Raw genomic sequence first — 15,514 nt, forward strand, 5'->3', positions numbered from 1 at the left:
TCAAATTCCAAAAATGTTGGCAGGGTCGTTCTCTGATTTTTTTACATATTTGTTAGTACTTTGTAGTTTATTTCAAAGCTATCAATATATGGTCCAAGAGGGCTCAATTGATTAAAAAAATGTTTTGGTTTGAAAAAAATATATACAATTCTGGTATTTTTCTTTTTTATCCGAGGTGACAACTTCATAACTTAAATATTTTTAAAGAATACTTATAGGAGCATTTTTTTATTGCTATGAATAGTTTATACAGTACTTGTACTGTTTCCAACATACATGTTGACACTGTGAAATATATTGCACGTATCATTTGTTTATGATTATGTTTGTGACAGCTGGTAATTGCATGCTACCTCTTGCAAGCATTTAATGGGAACTTGAATGGAGCTATTATAAATTTATTCCAAGTTTAATAATGGATGAATATTTTATTTTTATCCGAGGTGGCAACTTCAAAACAAATACATTTTAAGGGATATTTTTAGGAGCATTTTTTAAATGCAATTGATTGTACTGTTTCCTACTTAAATGAAAAAAATTTTCCGAGTCAATCATGAAATTAATTGATGCAATTAATTTTTAATTGAAATGTCACAGAAATGATAGTATCAATTAAAAAATGAATTGATCCCATTAAAAAAATAATAGATACTATTAATTTTTGTTTTGAATTAATTAAATTTTTAATTGAATATTTTATAACCTCAATTAAAGGTGAGTACTATGTTCGATTTTTTCACCAAAACACTACATTAAAAGTGCAAAAATATATATGACGACGATAACATTTTTATCAAGTCTCTTCAATTTATGGATGGAAAAGATTCAATGTATTGTTGCGAACCATTTAATATTTCGAAATTAATTGATTAAAAAAAGTAACCGTGAAAATAAGCTGGTTTTCAGCTTGAAAACTGAACATAGTACTCAGCTTAAGATTTTAATTAGGAAAAATTGTCATGATTTTTTTTCTGTGTGGTTAAAATAACATATATCAAATTGGATAAAATAAAAGAAAATAAATTTAATTAAATAATTTAAATTTAGTCAAAATATCAAAAGTATTTCAAAAAATTTTAAATTAATAAAATGAAAAAATAAAAATATTTAAAATTTCGAAGGACTAAAAAACCTAAGAAATAACAAATAATAATTTCGAGTCGATAAAATAGATGATCACATACAAAATTTTTACTAACCGGTAGTCTTAACCGGATGATGTGAAATTGGCCATAAGAATTTTTCTTCGCCTTTTATAGGCTAAGTACTGATAAGATTAGTTTTGTATTGATATTAAAATCGGGCTTACACTTTCCTTATATATCCATCAATGCATCTCTGTATACAGTTCGAGCATTGCATTTTCACAAATAATGGTCGTTAAAGATGTTGACCTACATAGATTCTCTTTGACTTTCGACCATAATGAAACCATTACACCTAATTGGTAAAATCAACCATTAAACATTTCATTAGACAAATGAAGGAATCTATTTATTACGACGCGGATAGACAAAATATTAATTGACTATTTGCATGACACTTCCATTACACCAAATTTAATTTCTTCCGCAATAAAAATAAATAAAAAGGCCACTTCAATTTAATTGATTAGTTGTTGTTTTATTATAATATGTAATAATGAAGAAAAATATATAGGTATTTGTATCCTTTTTTTATTTGCTTTCCTTTTGTAACAATTTCTTAGAACTTATATTAAGCTCTAAATTCACCCACCCCAGAGACAATGTCGAATTAATCCTTAGGACCATCAAGTAACCAAAAGGTTTCCATTTCACCCTTACCTTTCACCTTGACATGACCTCGAGATTCAACTCTATAGCCAACTTCTCGAACTTTTTTTGCTGTATCGAATGACAAATGAATTTTAAAAGGTTCACTGGTACTTTCCATACGCGATGCAGTATTGACGGTGTCTCCGAATAGACAATAACGCGGTACTTTAAGGCCGACAACACCAGCTACAACGGGTCCGGAATTGATGCCCACTCGTATTGAGAGATCTGGTATTTGTAGAGCTTTGACTTTTTTTGTGAGGCGTAATGATAGATCGCATGCATGTTCTGCATGGAGAGGATTAACATCGGGGGCTCCCGAAACTGCCATATAGACCATTCCCACAGTTTCAACTTTGTATACAAAGGGTGAAATTATCTCCTCGTCGATTGCTGTGAACACTTTATTCAAAGTAGTAACAGCCATCATGGCGTCATGACGATTATTCGCATCACCATCGTAAATATTCATTACCTCTATGAAAATAACCGAAACTTCATCGTAAGTTTGACAAGTGGCCTCTTCGCCATTACGCATACGCTCGGCTATGGGTCTGGGAATCATGGAATATAGTAATTCGTCACCCTGCTTTTTCCACGAATCGGCCAAGTCCAAAGATTTCTCTAATTCATCAGAGCGCATTTCCTCTTTTTCGAACATCATTTCCAATTTCGAACAATGTTGCCAACCTGCCATAACCAATTCACGGCTTAGACCATGGGGGTTTAGATCGTTTATATATAAACCAATACCATGCAGTTCATCTAAATTCTCTATCAAAGGACTGCATAGGAATATCAATGAGTCCAAGTCCTTCATATAGAACATTTGACCTTTGAGTAAAATCGACTTAATACCCTGCGATTCTTTTCTTACGCCGGTGGCCTCATCAATTTCATCTTCGTCATCCACCTCAACTGGATTTTTCAAAATCGAATTGTTTTCGGCAAAGTCCATTTCATCGAAATTTTCAAAATCCATATTCATGGCGGCGTTATAGGCAGCCTTATTACGACCCGTTCTCATAAGCTCAAACTCAAAGAGTACTGTTCGCATTTGTAGCAAAGTCTCCCATTCTATTTTAGTACCCTTGGGACGACGACATTCAAACAAATCCATTACATGGGACCCAATAAAAGTCTTGGGATTTTTCCCGGGATTATGTAAAATCCAAGTTTCAACTATTTTTTCACCTGCATGTGTAATGCACATATCATGATCGAGGACAATGGTAAAAGGAAATAGATCCAGGAATACACTCATATTAATAGCAGGTAGACTCTGTTGCGATGGATGGGCCACATAATGGACACGTTTTGCCATATACTCGCGATTATCAAAATCCAAACGATATTTTACTATTACAGTTATTGGAGCATCCGACAGCTTTATGGGACCTGCCGTGCCTCCAGCAATATCATTTTGCGATTCCAAAACATAGGCTTTTATATCCAAACCATAGAATTCCTTGGCTACTTCTGTCATTTGACCAATCAAATATTTTGACATTCCCGTTCTACCACTGCGATATAAAATAACAGCTCCGTCATTATCCATATGGGTCAGTTGCATAGAAGGAGACTTCATTTTGGGATAGGTAAAACGCATTTGTAAATGTATATTGTCAATCGATTGCAAGAAATCGCAGTAATATCTTCCCGTGGAACGTATCATTTTATCATATCCGAAATTACTAAAGAAACGGACAAAGCATTTGCCAAAGAAATTCATATAAAAATCAAAAGTCTCTCCTGTACAGGCGGCCAGGGCAGCAGCAAAGTCAGGCATAAGTTTATCTGGATATATCTGATGGGTTTTGAATGAATTGTATTTGCAATCAACAATTTGACAAACTTGTTTCCATACATCTTGGCCATATTCCTTCTGGACAAAGAAAGCAACACTCTCATAAAGCATTCCATACATATTTCTGGCTGGTAATTTAATACTGGCTCATGAACAGTCGAGTTAAAATTTTTCCTGGACTGTCAAAAGGAAAATCTGAAAATATAATGGATTAAATAGGTTAATGGATGCATAATGGCGTCGCTTAACTTAAGGTCAATTTGCCCTTATCTGCCCTAGTAAAATTCCAAAACAAATTTTCTTTTTCAATTTTTTTTTTTTTGGAGTTTTGAATATGCAAAATTTCTATTATTTACTTAAGGCCGGTACTATGTTCATTCTTGCGAAAAACTTTTATGGAAACCATTATTTCGCACATAGAAAGCGGCGTTTTTTTAGGTAGCTTGGAGCGCTATTTTACAGGGAGCGATATTGGATTAAGTTGGTGGTTGTTGCTTGTTTTTACAAAATAACATTTTATTTTTCCTTGGGCAATTGATCTGCTATTCCTTTGATTCTTTGTATAGTTTCGGAACAAAAATATGGTCCGTGTCTGATTTATAAACCCGCACAAATAGTTTTTAATAAATAAATTATTTCTTAATTCACATTGCAAATGGCGCCGTGCTATAAACGTCACTTTTTCAACACGAAAAAACAAAGTATCACAAATGGAAAAAATTTCGCAAATTTTTCGCATTTTTGGTTTTGTATGGAGTTTCAACGCGAAAACCGAACAGAGTACCGGCCTTTAGGCGAAAAATCCTACACTCGTGGGGAAAAATCTGCTAAAAACAATAGCCCATGACTGCTGTTATATTTTTATAATTATTTTTTTTAATTCTTATAATTAAAGGTGTAATGAATAAAAAAAAAAGTAAATTCCGGACCTCTAATATTTCTAAAAACTCCTAAATGCGGCATATTGTTGGCTGTTATGCCTTATTTTCACAAAAAAATCCGTTTCATAAATGATTACAAGGCATATAGGGCTTAAATTAACTTTTTTTTGCTTATTTCGGGTAACTAAAAATATGTTTAACGGCCATTTTCATGTAGCTCCGTTAGGCTTTAACTGCCAGTTAACAGAAAGTAAATTGCAAATATCTTCTCTCCATTTAACTTTAACTGAAAAATTTTCGTCAGTTAAGTTCCTAAGTGGCATATGGAATATAAAGGGTGATTTGTTAAGAGCTTGATAACTTTTTTTTTTTTTTAAACGCATAAAATTTGCAAAATCTCATCGGTTCTTTATTTGAAACGTTAGATTGGTCCATGACATTTACTTTTTGAAGATAATTTCATTTAAATGTTGACCGCGGCTGCGTCTTAGGTGGTCCATTCGGAAAGTCCAATTTTGGGCAACTTTTTCGAGCATTTCGGCCGGAATAGCCCGAATTTCTTCGGAAATGTTGTCTTCCAAAGCTGGAATAGTTGCTGGCTTATTTCTGTAGACTTTAGACTTGACGTAGCCCCACAAAAAATAGTCTAAAGGCGTCAAATCGCATGATCTTGGTGGCCAACTTACCGGTCCATTTCTTGAGATGAATTGTTCTCCGAAGTTTTCCCTCAAAATGGCCATAGAATCGCGAGCTGTGTGGCATGTAGCGCCATCTTGTTGAAACCACATGTCAACCAAGTTCAGTTCTTCCATTTTTGGCAACAAAAAGTTTGTTAGCATCGAACGATAGCGATCGCCATTCACCGTAACGTTGCGTCCAACAGCATCTTTGAAAAAATACGGTCCAATGATTCCACCAGCGTACAAACCACACCAAACAGTGCATTTTTCGGGATGCATGGGCAGTTCTTGAACGGCTTCTGGTTGCTCTTCACTCCAAATGCGGCAATTTTGCTTATTTACGTAGCCATTCAACCAGAAATGAGCCTCATCGCTGAACAAAATTTGTCGATAAAAAAGCGGATTTTCTGCCAACTTTTCTAGGGCCCATTCACTGAAAATTCGACGTTGTAGCTCGTTAGTAAGTCTATTCATGATGAAATGTCAAAGCATACTGAGCATCTTTCTCTTTGACACCATGTCTGAAATCCCACGTGATCTGTCAAATACTAATGCATGAAAATCCTAACCTCAAAAGAATCACCCTTTATATGCAAGATGACAGCTTCTTCCATAATACAGTTTAAAAGTTGGTTAGTTAACGGAACACTAACGGAGCTTTATGAAAATGGGGGTAAGTGTAATTGAGTTAAAAAAAAAGGGTTTTAAATTCAGCATACAGCGACTGCTCTCCTTTTATCAGCATAATTTTTGCTGTTTTAGCAGATTATTGTGCTATTTCTACAAAAAAACAAAATTTTTAGCAGTATATTTCGGGCTCATCTCAATTACTTTAATTAATTAAATAATTGAAGCTGTTTGCCATTCTTCAGGAGACTTTCTTTTCATTTTTTTTTATATTTTTCTGCTAACAAAGTTCTTTGAGTGTAATAGCAGCAGACCTTTTACTGTTTTAGTTCTCTTCTATTGTTTCTACTAACAAATTTCTTTGGGTGTATTTATTAGGCTCATCTCAATTACTTTCAAAAATAACTTTTGTTTTGAGCCTATCCTATAATTAAATAAGTAATGGTGGCTGCTTACCATTCCTCAGAAGAACTTTTTATTGCCTTTTTATATTTTTTTCTATTTTTCTGCTAACAAAGTTCTTTGAGTGTAATAGAATGTAGTCGAAGCCAAATTTGATTTATGATTTCCTCTTAATGTTGTTTCCCTTGTGGTATAGACTTGCTAATGCATACGTATTCTTTGTAAATATGAGAGCGGTGTATGGGGAATGGCAAAGTAATATCAAAACCATTTTTATGGAAAATGGCATACAGCCACGGTTGCCACTCGAGCCATAAATAGTCTACCAACATTTGAGGAAATTTTGTAAATTTTTTTTTCTATAGAAAATTTTGTAAAATATTTTTCTATAGAAAATTTTGGAACAATTTTATTTCTACAGAAAATTTTGTAACAATTTTATTTCTATAGAAAATTTTGTTAAAATTTTATTTCTATCGAAAATTTTGTAAAAATTGTATTTCAATAGAAAATTTTGTCAAAATTTTATTTCTATAGAAAATTTTTAAAAAATTTTATTTCAATAGAAAAGTTTGTCAAAATTTTATTTCTATAGAAAATTTTGTCAAAATTTTATTTCAATAGAAAATTTTGTCAAAATTTTATTTCAATAGAAAATTTTGTCAAAATTTTATTTCTATAGAAAATTTTATTGTTATAGAATATTTTGTCAAAATTTTATTTCTATAGAAAATTATATCAAAATTTTATTTCAATAGAAAATTTTGTCAAAATTTTATTTCTATAGAAAATTTTATCAAAATGTTATTTCTATAGAAAATTTTGGCAAAATTTTATTTCTATAGAAAATTTTATTTCTATAGAAAATTTTATCAAAATTTTATTTCTATAGAAAATTTTATCAAAATTTTATTTCTATAGAAAATTTGTGAAGTACCTCTTTGTTGGAGAGGAACATTCGGCAAAATCTATCAAATTCTACCAATCTACCAAACTGTAAAAAGTCTACCATTTTTGGTAGAATTCTACCAACTGTGGTATTTAGAATTAAGAAATTTAAAGAGCAGAAAATTACATTTTTTCTATAATATTTTAATATGTAATTATGATAAGAATTAACTTCATACCTTGCAATGATAGGCACATACTTTAATTGAAAAAATTGTTAAAATTTTGTTGTATGTGTAATTCCCTAAATAAATAAATAAAATAAAAATCCTGCTCATCGGCATAAGTTAAAATAGAAGACTTTTTTCCGTAAAATCAATTGAACCAAAACAAGCTGTTTTATATAAATTTTCTATTGATTCATAGCTAATATTTAGTATTTTCGTATTTCATTGAGGGTTTGCAATAAATTCCATGAACGAATGTATGTAAAAAGGGGAACAATAACGAACAAAATTTCTATTAGTATACGTAATCTGGATGTTGACTAGTAAACTGAAATCAATAACACCTAACATAATTTATGTTTTTAAGCAGTGTGCTCCTTCAAGTATTTTTTTTTTTTTGAAGTGAGTGAATTGTGTTGTTTTATGGTCTCCTTTAAATGAGATTTTAAAATTTCCACATACCTACACATACTACATAGCTTTGCATTGAAACACACATACACAAATAAATGAACTGACAACGGTTCTCATGAGTGAAAGTTGAAACTGACTCTCTCTCAGCTAGACATTTACCGTTATGAAAATATAAAACACGACCTACAGGTGGTGTTAAGGGTATGTCATTAATCATAATCAAATTGCAAATGTGGTTATATATGTGTTGACATATTGTTACGCTACATTAAAGCGTGGCGGTATCAATTTGATTGGGAGAAATGCACTCTCAATATTATTGACATTCAAAAGAAATGCCAGGTTTAATGTGAATGCAAAAAAAATTAAATAATAAAAATATTTGTAAAGTTTTATAGCAATTCAACGTGAAGTATATGGTAGATTAAAAAATGTGTTGTATAATTCTAGGTTTGGTTTGTGTTAGTACCTCGGTCGCCACAGTTTGTATAATTCTACCAAAATTGGTTTGTTTCCAATTTTTCTACAGAAATAAAATTTTGAAAAAAAGTTTTTAAGGAAATACAATTTTAACAAAAATTTCTATAGAAATAAAATTTTGACAAAATTTTCTACAGAAATAAAATTGTTACAAAATTTTCGACAGAAATAACATTTTGTACAATTCTTATTTCTATAAAAAAAACGTTTGACAAAACTTTTAATAGAAATAAAATTTTGAGAAAGTTTTCCAGAGAAATAAAATTTTCTTTAAAAATAAAATTTTGAAAAAAAATTCTATAGAAATAAAATTTTGACAAAATTTTCTATACTAATAAAATGTTGACAAAATTTTCTATAGAAGCAAAATTTTGACCAAATTTTCTATAGTAATCAAACTTAGAGACAATTTTCTATAGAAATCAAACTTTCAGACAATTTTCTATACACCCAAAGAAATTTGTTAGTAAGGACAGCAGAAAAGTCTGCTAAAACAGCAGAAAGTCTGCTGAAAAAGGGCTGAAATAGCAAACATTTCCTGCTATTTTTGAAGCTCGATTACTCTAAAACATGTTTTATTTTGGCTAAAACAAATAAAAATGTGAACTTAGGAGCTATCCTAACATAATTAAAACAATATTTTATGAATATCTATAGTATGTGGCCAAAAATCTGAATATTTATCGAATTGAGGCATAACAGCAAACAAAATGTTTGCTGATCGTATTTAGGAGCTTGTAAGTATATTACGGTGCAAAAATATACCAAAAACTACTTTTGGTTCTTAAATATGCTTTGGGGAAAATTTATAACCTAAAAATTTTATAAATTGTTGTTCATTCGGCCCTGAAGTACAAAAATATAACAGCAGACATCGACTGCTGTTTTTAGCAGACTTTTTTCTATGAGTGTAGAAATAAAATTTTGAGAAAATTTTCTGTAGAAATAAAATTTTGAGAAAATCGTCTGTAAATTCAATATCTTGAAAAATTGTCGCTGATAGGAGGGGTCATTCATTCATTCGAAGAATAAACAGTTTTTGACAATAACCACAAACAATTGATCCAAAACTTGAAAATAAGATTTTTTTGTTTTAAATTTGATAGATTTGTGGTAAAATTTTCGTCGAAGATTATTTTTGGCACGAGTGGCAACCGTGGTAAGTACACTTGGAGGCAAATCGTACACTAAAACAAAAAATAACTTTACTTGGATCCAAAGATTTGGTACTTCCCTTAAGGATTTTGGCATTGATTTCGAATCAAAGATGTGGCTTCTTTACAATAAGGAAAATTATTATGTTTTGCGTACGTTAATTAAATGAACTAAAAGGGGGAAAATTATACACAAATGAGGCATAAAGATTAATTCATGTCTCCCACAAACTAGTTCAGAATTCCTTAAATTTTGTAATTTTTACAAATAATGCGCCCATCTTGATGTTCGTATGGCATTTCGCAATTTTGAACTCCATATTTTCTTTAACAAGTGATAAGAAATAAATATGTCAAAAATATATACTTATTTTTGTAAGATCGGCGTTTGTGATATAGTTTAGTTAAAATGCAATCTAATCTAAAATTTCTAAAATTAACCACAATTTTCCTTCGTGGTGGGTTCACTGTTTTTTTTTTTTTTTTTTTTTTGAGTGTATAGATTGAAAAATTTTGTTGTATAATTCTAGACTTAATTTGCGTTAGTTAAATTGCATCCCAATCGTAGGACAAAGTCTTAAACCATGAAAATACGTCAAATTAATTTTTTGCTCAAGTTTCCATTGCACATATTTTAATTTTTTGTAATGAAATTCATAGCACTGGGTTTGAGGTTTTATTTCATATTCAAATTTTAGGGTTCATTTAATTAGGAAAAAGTCCTATCTTTGGAGATTTCTTTTATTTTCTTTGTGGAGAATTGTTTCGTCAAGCCTTTTGAGAATTCTGATGGTACTTATATCGGACTCTCATCACACTATCATTGGGATCTATATCTTTGGGTAAATTTCTTTTATGCTATTCATTTATAGGGTGCTCAAGTTTCGACCCGCATACTTTAATTTTTGTGTGTGTTACTTATTCATGAGGCCCAAATTCACACCAACAGTTTTTTTTTTTTCAATAGCCTACTTTGAGGTTTTATTCCTTCCCAACATTAAAGGTTTTATTTAATTAGGACGAAGGCCGAATTTTTTGGGGGGTTTTTCTTAATTTTGGCTTTGCTGTGTTATTTTATGCAGGCTCTTTGAGAAGCACAAAACATCATGACTTTTATATGGGACCCTCATTACATTGGGACCTATGTCTTGGGGTGATTTTTTTATATGCTATTTAATTTGAAGAGTACTTAAGCGTCGACCCAGTCGAATTTCTCGTCTTATTTTTCTACATCACATTATTTACTATAGCTCACATAAGTAAGTCACTATTAATAAGTTTTCACACTCAATTGAATATTTATAATTTTTTTGTTATAAATGGAGCAACACATAAAATCAAGGGCTTAATCAAATTGACCATGATACGTGTTTCAAAGAGAAAGTTGGTTTTATTATTAGTTTTTTATTTAATTGCATTTCATAAAAAACCCACATTTGATTTACACACTTTTTGTACACAAGATTTTACATAAAAATGTTTGCCCTTTAATTTTAAACTTCTGTGTGAAATTCATAGTACGCACCTTTACTGGATAAACCCTAATTTAAATCTCCTTGTCACCATTTATTTTATCTTGTCATTTGCACTTGGTAATTTGAATTTAAATTTGGGGGGTTCGTTCTCTGTTGTTTTGTTTGCTACTTTTTTTCCTCTCTTATTTTCACAACATAAATTTACGCCTCATACAAATATGCTTTAACACTTGATTTATTTTTATCCTTAGCATGTCGACCATGAAGACGGAAACCAAAGACAAACACTGTATCTTGTTGGTCTCTTATCTGCATATGTTGCGAAGAACACACCACATATGCATGTATTGAAGTATGTAGGTGTATTCAACATGAAATAGGTCCCTCTACTAAAATTCCTTTAGGCAATATTTATCTGACTTTTGTATCGAATAATTGGGAAAAGGCGGCAAAAATCATTTTACATGTGTATGTGTGTGTGCGTGTGTGAGTGTTGAATATGTTTACTTTGAGTGGAGAGAGGGAGTGTGGTATAGAGTTGATGGGAAAGTACTACTTATGTGTTTTTGTATGTATGTTTGTATACAGCAGCAATGTATAACAAACAATACACTCTGAGTGCTTTTGATGGTTTTTGTTTGACATAGGGCATTAGTAGAGCATAAGATAAATCATCTCTGCTAAATGTCATATCAATCTGAACTTGACAAACAGTTATTAAAATATATATTTTTTGTTTTTAACACAGAACTTCACACATAAAAGGGTGTTTTTTTATTTTGAAATTATTTTATAATATTGTTGAAGTAAGTACTCATTAACAAAAAACACACCAGCTCTTAGTACTCTTGTGCGTATGATTAGCGGCAACAATATGTATTCCTCATCCGCTATGCTGGACAGTTTTCCTTTTGTATTAGATCAAATGCGCAACTCTTATGTGTTGCTTTCTTTGGTAGAGATGAATCTAATGTTTTGAGTTCCGTGTATTATTTCCGCGCGCGTTTATTGTTCAGATGTTTTGTTGTGTCTGATGTATGCTTTCTTGAAGCACTCGCTTTTTATAGCCTCATCGCTTCTGTATGTGATGGCGGAGAACACTTATTCACTCACATACTTGTCATTTGCAACTTGCTGTCTCCCAGTAAATATAAGGCGTCCGCAAATGACACACACACACATGCTTAGACATATCATTGAAAGGTTAGAGTTACTGAGTTTGTGTCCCAAATGTATCCCTAACCATCTAAAAGTTATACTCTTGTATACTTTATGTGTAATGTGTATTGAATGAATGTGCGTGACAATGATGTGATGTCCTTTCAGTGTTCTTTCCGTTTTGTATTATTTCTTTTGAATTAGGATTGTCGTTATTGGCAGATATTTATGGGCTGGTTTCCTTTGGAAAAAATGAAAATAGTACGATCAGAAATATTGCAACAAGTAACTATGTTCTGTTTTACGATTTTTTTTTTTTAATTAATTAATTAAAATTTAGGGTTCTGTGAAATCATAACACAGAACATGGGCCAAAAGTTGTTAATTTTTGATAATTTTTCGTTTGTCGAAAATAATTAGAAAATATTGTCTAAATTTGAGAAATTGAGTGAAAAATGTGATAAAAATGTTTTTATATCACCAAGCAATAACTTCTTTCACTTCTCTTCCTGTTGGTGTACACAGAAAAAAGTGTTCATAAAAGTAATGAATTTTTCATAATATTTATGAAAAATGTTCTTGATTTTATCCCAATGATACTTTTTATTATATTTATGAAACCTGTTTCACAACTTTGAAATTAATGAAAATTGTAATAATATTTATGAAAGACAATCATTAAATTTTATGATGTTTTCATAGCATTCATGAAAGTTTTTCATACCATTAATGAAGATTATTCATAGCACTAATGAAATCTCATCATTCTATTTATGATCTTTTTTTTTACTTTTATGAAACACCATTTTTAGATTAATGAAAAGTTTTCATTATATTTATGAATATTATTCTTAAAAATTATTATTAAAAATTTCATGTAAATTTATGAAAATATTCAATAGTAATATTTTCATAAATTTACATGAAATTTTTAAAAATGCATAAAAATTTTCATTAATGCAATGACAGACTTCATTATAATGATGAAATATATGTCATTGAATTATTTTTTCGACTTCATAGCAATTATGACGGAAATGTTTAGTGTTATGAAAATTTTCATGGTATTTATGAAACTAAATTTCATAAGTATAAGAATTTTTTAATGAATGGTAGTAGTAATCAATTCCTAATTATCAGTTATTTTTTTTTTGTTGCTTTTTTATATACATATGTCAAATTGTTTTTGTAACGTAGTCTACATATTGTAGTTCCCAACGCTGTTCAACCTAAGATATATACTTAGTAGTAAGGTGCAACTATGTGTCAAGTTTATGCAGTCCTAGTTAGTTTTTATTAAATAAAAAACAAAAATTAGAAATCAAATATAAAATAACTTAAATATATAAGTTCGAGAATTAAAAATTTTTAACATAAAAATATATATTATTTAAAATATTAAATTTTTAGTTGCAAATAATTAAACTTATTGGTTAATAACCTGCGTTAGTAGGCATTTGAGAGTAGTAATCAATTCCTAAATGTTTATATTTATTTATCAAATTGTTTTTGTAACGTAGTCTACATATAGTAGTAAGATATATACTTAGTAATAATGAATAATGTCAAGTTTTTGCAGTCCTTGATTGTAGTCCTAATTATTTTTATAATTTTTTTAAGTAAATTTAATGTAATTCTTTATTTTGAGTATCCCTGTAACCGTATATGGCCATTTCGGCTTGGTTGTAAAATGAGTTAAATAAATAAATAAAATGGTCATATTCTTACATTTGAATTTTCATTAATATTATGAAACATATCATTATATTTATGAAATGGAAGTTATGAAACACGATCATTACATTAATGACCATTTTTGTGTGTACTTTCTTACATAGTTTTCTACTATATTTGAAATTTCATAGTTTTTGTTTTCCTTTGGTCTATCAAAATATTTTCCATATTCATTTTGCACAAACTGCATCCCTACTTTGTTTATGCTCTTTTGTAGATGTGTATGTGCAAGGGTTTTTTTTATTGATGTTATTTAATTAAGTTCACTAAGGATACAATGTTAAAACGTAATCGATTAACTGTCAAAAAATGCGAATTGCATTAGATGGGAACATAGCAACTCATTGAAAAGCAGCTAAACTCTGTATGCCGGTTTAAAATTAAGACGATCACATCTTAATCTAAAGACAATCGCCTATTTTATCTATTGAATTTAAAGAGTAGATTGTAAAAATTTTGCATTATAGTATGGATGTGTTAATTGTGGACTGTTTTGCATGTCATACACTGAAAGAAATTTGTCGACTAAAAGGGGAAAATAATCTAAAAATTATTAACTTCCCAGTAAAAAAAAAGCGTCTCCGAAAAAGTAATGGAAATGTTCTTTTTGGATCCTGAAGTGGTGCAAAATTGACGCAGAAGTGATGAATTTAACATGGGCTTGTCATAGGAAGGAAGTCCTCCATTTCTACAGCCGTTGCACTGAATTTGCATCACTACTTTAGGTGTGAACCAAATTCATTGTTTTGGATGTAAATTAAAAAATTCTGTGATATTTTGTCAAATAAATAATTTTTTTAATTTTTTATAATTTTTAATGGATTCTAACGATTGTCGGAAACGTTTGACCTCAAATATTTTCAAAAATTCACAATTTTCCCCGATTGGATTTAGCATTTTTGTCGACAAAAATTAAATGATTTGTACCATTTTATAAATTCTTACTCTGTTTTTAACCTATTTGAAACAAAAAAAGTTAAAATTATCCATTAACAGTATGAAAAAAAACAAGTTATAAAAAATTTAATTAAAAGAACTTCCTGGGTAGTTAAAATATAGAACATCATTGGGAGTGCATCTTCTGGAAGTGCTTTTAAAGTTGTACCTTCGGAAGAACTTCCAAATTTTTTTGCTGGATTATAACTAACACAACGATTGTTGTTATTTTTTAATATTTCTGTGAGTGTATAATTAGATAGAAATCGAAGTATAATGATGATTTTTTTTAATTCACTTATTCAACTACAGTAGAATTCATTTATAGCGACCTCGGTTATAACGACCATCCGTTTATAACGACGGATTTTCAAAGCAAGTTTGGTTCTTAATAGTTTGTACATGCGCAAGCATTCGCTTAGAACGACTCCGGTTTTAGCGACCATCTGCTTTTAACGACCAATTTGCACGTCTGCTTTGGAATGGACATTCGGTTATAACGACGATGTAAGTTCTGTGTACTAATTTTTATTTTTTTCATTCCATTTTTTGTCGTTACACAGAAAAAAGTATCACCAAAATATTTCCAATTACAAAGTTAATTGAAGTTGAAAATTTTTTCAATTAATAAATTAATTGATACAATTAACTTTTTAATCATGATAGAAACATTAAGTTAATTAAGTCAATGATTGAAATTTTTAAAATGTTTAATTAAAAAATTAATTGATACAATTAACTTTTTAATCAAATTCGGAAGACTAATTCAGTTAAAAGAAGTGCTGCTTTTTTTACTTTTTTAATTAAAAATGTATTTCAAACAATCATTTGTTGATCCAAATAAAAACTCTAAGC

General features: G+C 30.0%; 1 protein-coding gene across 1 annotated transcript; it reads right to left on the reverse strand.

Annotated features, from left to right (window-relative positions):
* Positions 1 to 1,602: 1,602 nt before the first annotated feature.
* On the reverse strand, positions 1,603 to 11,848 carry LOC142220345 (soluble guanylate cyclase 89Db-like). The gene is made up of 2 exons (XM_075289432.1): positions 11,665 to 11,848; positions 1,603 to 3,798 (listed from the first exon to the last, which is right to left on the reverse strand). The coding sequence occupies exon 2, from the start codon at positions 3,721 to 3,723 to the stop codon at positions 1,756 to 1,758; it is 1,968 nt and encodes a 655-aa protein (XP_075145547.1). The 5' UTR covers positions 3,724 to 3,798; positions 11,665 to 11,848; the 3' UTR covers positions 1,603 to 1,755.
* Between the last annotated feature and the right edge of the window lie 3,666 nt (positions 11,849 to 15,514).

Source organism: Haematobia irritans, chromosome 1 (genome assembly GCF_050003625.1).
Source record: "Haematobia irritans isolate KBUSLIRL chromosome 1, ASM5000362v1, whole genome shotgun sequence".
Classification (NCBI taxonomy): domain Eukaryota; kingdom Metazoa; phylum Arthropoda; class Insecta; order Diptera; family Muscidae; genus Haematobia; species Haematobia irritans.